At 50.4% G+C, this 4,518-nt stretch overlaps 1 protein-coding gene across 1 annotated transcript; it reads right to left on the bottom strand.

Annotated features, from left to right (window-relative positions):
• Positions 1 to 347: 347 nt before the first annotated feature.
• On the bottom strand, positions 348 to 3,121 carry LOC123097042 (protein trichome birefringence-like 6). The gene is made up of 5 exons (XM_044518816.1): positions 3,027 to 3,121; positions 2,149 to 2,341; positions 1,556 to 1,740; positions 771 to 929; positions 348 to 684 (listed from the first exon to the last, which is right to left on the bottom strand). Exons 1-5 carry the CDS (start codon positions 3,119 to 3,121, stop codon positions 348 to 350), a joined length of 969 nt encoding a protein of 322 aa, XP_044374751.1.
• Positions 3,122 to 4,518: the final 1,397 nt, after the last annotated feature.

Below are 4,518 nucleotides of genomic sequence, written 5' to 3' on the forward strand. Positions count from 1 at the left end.
AGGGTGGGGGTGGGGAGTAGATTAAGAAGGTGATGTAGGATTATTGTTTTGGTTTTTTCTCTCCTTGTGATTTTTTTTCTTGGAAGCCGAACCACCTTGCTGTTCTATTGCTTGGTGATGAAGCTCAATCATGATTATCGCCGATGCCTACCAGGTGTTTCACCTATTTGTTGAGACAACAAAGAGAACGTTCCATATGATGATTATTAGGTCTTCATATATCCTTGGATACAAGCTCCATCATGCATTTTGTGTCACAAGAAAAAAAAGAGGGGTACACGAAAATGAGCCTCGCGCAAGCTCTTTCGTGCACAAATTATATTATTCACGTAAAAATGTATACGTCGTCAGTGCTTTTGCGAGGGTGTTGCTAGATGGTAGAACAATAGCTCATTCCACGTATCCGGCACTCCGGGAAGGCACCAGTGGCTGCAATCCTGGATGCTCGACTCAACTCCTCCCATCTTCTTCCCCTTCCTCCCGTATACAGACGGATGGCCGTCTACCCTAAGCCCAGAGAGAAACACGATGTCCATGATCGTCACGGGGGTCTTCATCTGCTTCACCACTTGCTCCAAGATGGCATTCTTCTCGGGCACCGGCGGATGCCGCCTCGCATGAGCGACACCATCGATGGGCATCCTGCTCTCCGTGCAGTGCCCCCCTGAATTCCACTCTCCGCCTCTAGAACCAGCGACATATTGTGTTAGTTTTGCTCTCACGCATGCCGTGATAGATAGATTGTGATCCGAGGTGGCGATCTCGCTAACCTGTAATGCGTTGGGGCCGAGGTCCGGAAGAAAACTTGCGTTCGCAGCGGATCAATGTGGTGGTCAATCCACGACGCCCATGTGGTTAGAGCCCTGTGATAAGCCGTGTTCGCTTCTAGGTTGGGATGGACGGCATCCCCTTCTTGGTAATAATTCACCCTGCAAGCAAAGAAAAGGCACCTGCACATGAGTGGGCGGGACGAAAAAAAATCTAACTACAATATGAGATTTGGAACATCCAACCATTCCAACACTAACATACCCGTGCTCAACATTTACATTTTATCCAAGCAACATCGCCGCAACACTTGCTCAGACGATCCATAGAAAACATGTAATTAATGATGTTGCAACATTTGAACATGTCCATGAAGCAACAAAATCAAGACATGCAAAAAAATCAACCATTGCATCAACCGATTAAAAAAGGTTGTTGCGTAGTAAGCGGGGTTTGAAAAAGGCATACACAGCAACACGAAAACACATCTGTAGCATGAGAAAACCATCCCCTTCAAATACACACAGAAAGCTAGGATCATCACAACATAACATCAATGTGTGCAGAATTTACGCATTTGCAGCATTCTAAAACGCTCTCCACGACATGAAAAATAATCAAACATCTCTAATCTTGGTAGTTTGGAAACATATACTTGTAAGTTTAGTTTCTTTATTAAACATTATTTATCACGCGAACCCCGGGTGCATAAAGTTCGTTCCAGTATGTATATACATCTTGGCAATTTCAATATCTTATCAAACATTTGTTAAAAACATTATCTCACCCAGCTTTGGTTTTGCGATGAGACCACCAATGACCAGTGTTGAACACAAGCACATCCGCACCTATCCATTTCGTTGAGCTCCGAGCAATGGTGTCAATCCGCAACGTCTCTGTGTTGTCACCTCTCTTGTTGCCTTCGCTCACCAGGAAATGAGCCATATGGTACTCCACGCTGCAGTTGTAGTCCTACATGCATAAATCAAATAATTTCATCTTACATTGAAATGAATGAGTAATAAAGAGTGAATTGAGGAGGCCCGCGTAAAAACTAGACTATAATACCCTTTGCGATAAGAGAATAAATCTTAGGGGGTGTTTGGTTCAGAAGTCCTAAGACTTTTTCTAGTCCCAGGGACTAATCAAAAAAGACTCTCTAGTAGAGTCTTTTTCTAGTCCCTGTAGAAAAAGTCCCTCCCGTTTGGTTCCAGGGACTTTTTAGGGACTTTTTCTAGTCTCTGGGACTAAAAAGTCCCTGAAGCAAACACCCCCTTAATCTTGGACGCTAATCTGCATGGGAAGTCCTAATGTTTTTTGTAAAATGAAATGTACTAAAGCACATCCCTTCTAAGAAATAGAGGGACATATGATACGAACCAAAAACCTGAAATTGTAATATCCTCTCTTCTTGTTAAACCTGCGGCCACCTGCTTGACGAATCCTCGTTGGATCCAAGACCGCCCTTCTCAGCAAGCACATGATGGATTCCCATTGGTTCCTTCCAATGGAGTCCCCCACCAACACCAGGCGCTTCCCACGCAACATCTCCAGTGCTTTTCTAGCATCGAACCTGAACAAGACTTCCAAGCCAGAGTTTGTTAGCACAAGCTTCTCTCTCTCCCTCTATCTCTCGCTCTCTCACACACAGACACACACACACACACACTTGAGCTAAAGACCAATGGCGAGAGGTAGAAAACAATGTTTTTGCGCATTGCTCTTCTCCTTTTATTCATCGAAGAAAGGGAAATCATGTCGTGGAGCTTGCCAATGACTGGTCGTGCCACCCCATGATCCGTGTGTGCACCAGGCTGCCTACAGTCTCTCTAGGGACCGCACAGACCTCGTCCTCTCGCTCTAACTGAAGCCTAAAATGGAAAATAGACTGAAAGTACTGCCATGTGCCAGGGCAATCGTTTCCACCCCGTTTCTACTTCCATTGGCAGGGAAAATAGAAAACACCTAAATACGCTATGTACGTCTAGTCAATGCTAGATTATTCCAAAATACTCTCCCAAGCTAGTTGTGACCTTCTACTCGACCTCAACCATATGTAGATGCAGCGTAGCTCTTGGTGCTTGGTGTTGGTGGGGTTGAGAGGCCTGGTGAAGATGTTCGTGGGCTGCTTGTCGATGTTGATGTGCTCGACATTGATCTTGTCAGCGTTGATGCATTCACGGATGAAGTGGAAACACACCTCAATGTGCTTGCTCTGGTCGTGGAAAATCAGGTTCTTGCTAAGCTAAATTGCAGACTTGTTGTCCACAACAATGGTGGCAGTGTCGTCTCTGCTCTCGAGAAGATTGTGTAGCAGGTGATTCAGCCACACTCCGTGGAACGTCGCAGACATCGCAGTGATATGTGTTGATACGTAGATACATATGTGTATTTCTTGTATAACAAGCCCTCCTCCTTTCATGTATAGTTGAGGACGTGGCTACCCTTTATACTTATATATTCGTGCATATTGCACCCGATCAATATATCGTGAGTTGCATAACCTTCTACATGGTATCAGCCTTCCTCCAATCCTCTACCCTAGCCGTGTCGCCGTCGCTTCCCAGCCGCCGCCGCTAGTTCCCTCGCACGCCCGCGCCGCCGACTACTCGCCGCCGCCGTGCCACCTTCCCCACCGCTTCCGCTCCCGCCCCCGCGATCACCTCGCGCCTCTCCCACCCCTAGCCACTACAAACCCTAACCCGCCCGGGCCGCCCCTAACCCTAGCTCCTGCCATGTCAGGATCCAACCTCTCCGACCGGTCCGCCGCCTCTACTCCTCCGGTCGTGAAGCCGCCGAATCCCTTCGACTCTTCCGCCGGCTCCACCGCCGCCACTCTTCCCGATCCTGCCTACATCCGTGATGTTCCCATCGAACGTCGCGTTCCGGTCATCCTCTCCCACAACGAGGCGAATTTTTATGCTTGGAAGACATACTTCAATCTCCTCTTTCGTGAGTATAACCTGCAGGACCACATCGACGGCACAGCCAACCTCTTCGTCCTGAACCGTGACGCCGACTGGCTAGCGATCGACGCCACCATCATCAGGTGGCTCTTCCTCACCGTGTCCAAGGACATCTTCCACACCGTCGTTTGCGACAAGGATGATGCATGCACGGTGTGGAACAAGATCGTCGGCCTCTTCACCGACAACAAGCTCCAACGGATCGTCTGCAGCAGGAGTTCTTCGGGTGCCATCAAAACGACTCCTCCGTCGACGCCTTCTGCATGCGTCTCAAGACCCTCTCCGACGAGCTCAATGACATCGGCTTCAAGGTGGGCGACGAGTTTCTCCTCTCCACCCTCACCGCCGGCCTCAATGAGGATCTCGGCAACGCCGCCTCCAACCTCACCCTCATGGCGAACCCTACCTACGAGCGGGCGGTGGCTTATCTTCGTCTCGAGGAACGCCGGTTGAAGCATCTTCGCTCCCGTGCCGTTCATACCGCCTTCGCCGCTGGCTACTCGCGCGGTGGCCCCGCGCCCTCAGGCGCGCCTCCCGGCTTCCCAGCGCCGTACCAGGCGCCCCGGTCACCGGCGCCTTCCGCGCCGCAAGGCGCCTACGGCGCCCCCTACCAGCAGCGGCCACCGGCTCTTCCTCAACAACTGCCGCAGCAGCAGCCCCAGCAGCAGCAGTGCCAGAGGCGCCGCGGCCGCGGCAAAGGCCAGACGCAGCAGCAACAGCCGCGCCTCGGGCCTGTCCAGCAGCAGCCGACGCCGCCTTGGGGGGGTGGCCACAACCCCTGGAC

Source organism: Triticum aestivum, chromosome 4D, assembly GCF_018294505.1.
Source record: "Triticum aestivum cultivar Chinese Spring chromosome 4D, IWGSC CS RefSeq v2.1, whole genome shotgun sequence".
In the NCBI taxonomy this organism is placed as follows: Eukaryota; Viridiplantae; Streptophyta; class Magnoliopsida; order Poales; family Poaceae; genus Triticum; species Triticum aestivum.

Bases quoted from the DNA above. Each gene is read 5' to 3' on its own strand.
- LOC123097042 (XM_044518816.1), bottom strand. From the start codon at position 3,121: ATGTCTGCGACGTTCCACGGAGTGTGGCTGAATCACCTGCTACACAAT. The intron at 2,342-3,026 runs GTCTGCAATTTA...AGTCTTGTTCAG, and splicing joins ACCATTGTTGTGGACAACAA to GTTCGATGCTAGAAAAGCAC. The intron at 1,741-2,148 runs GTTCGTATCATA...TTATGCATGTAG, and splicing joins ATTACAATTTCAGGTTTTTG to GACTACAACTGCAGCGTGGA.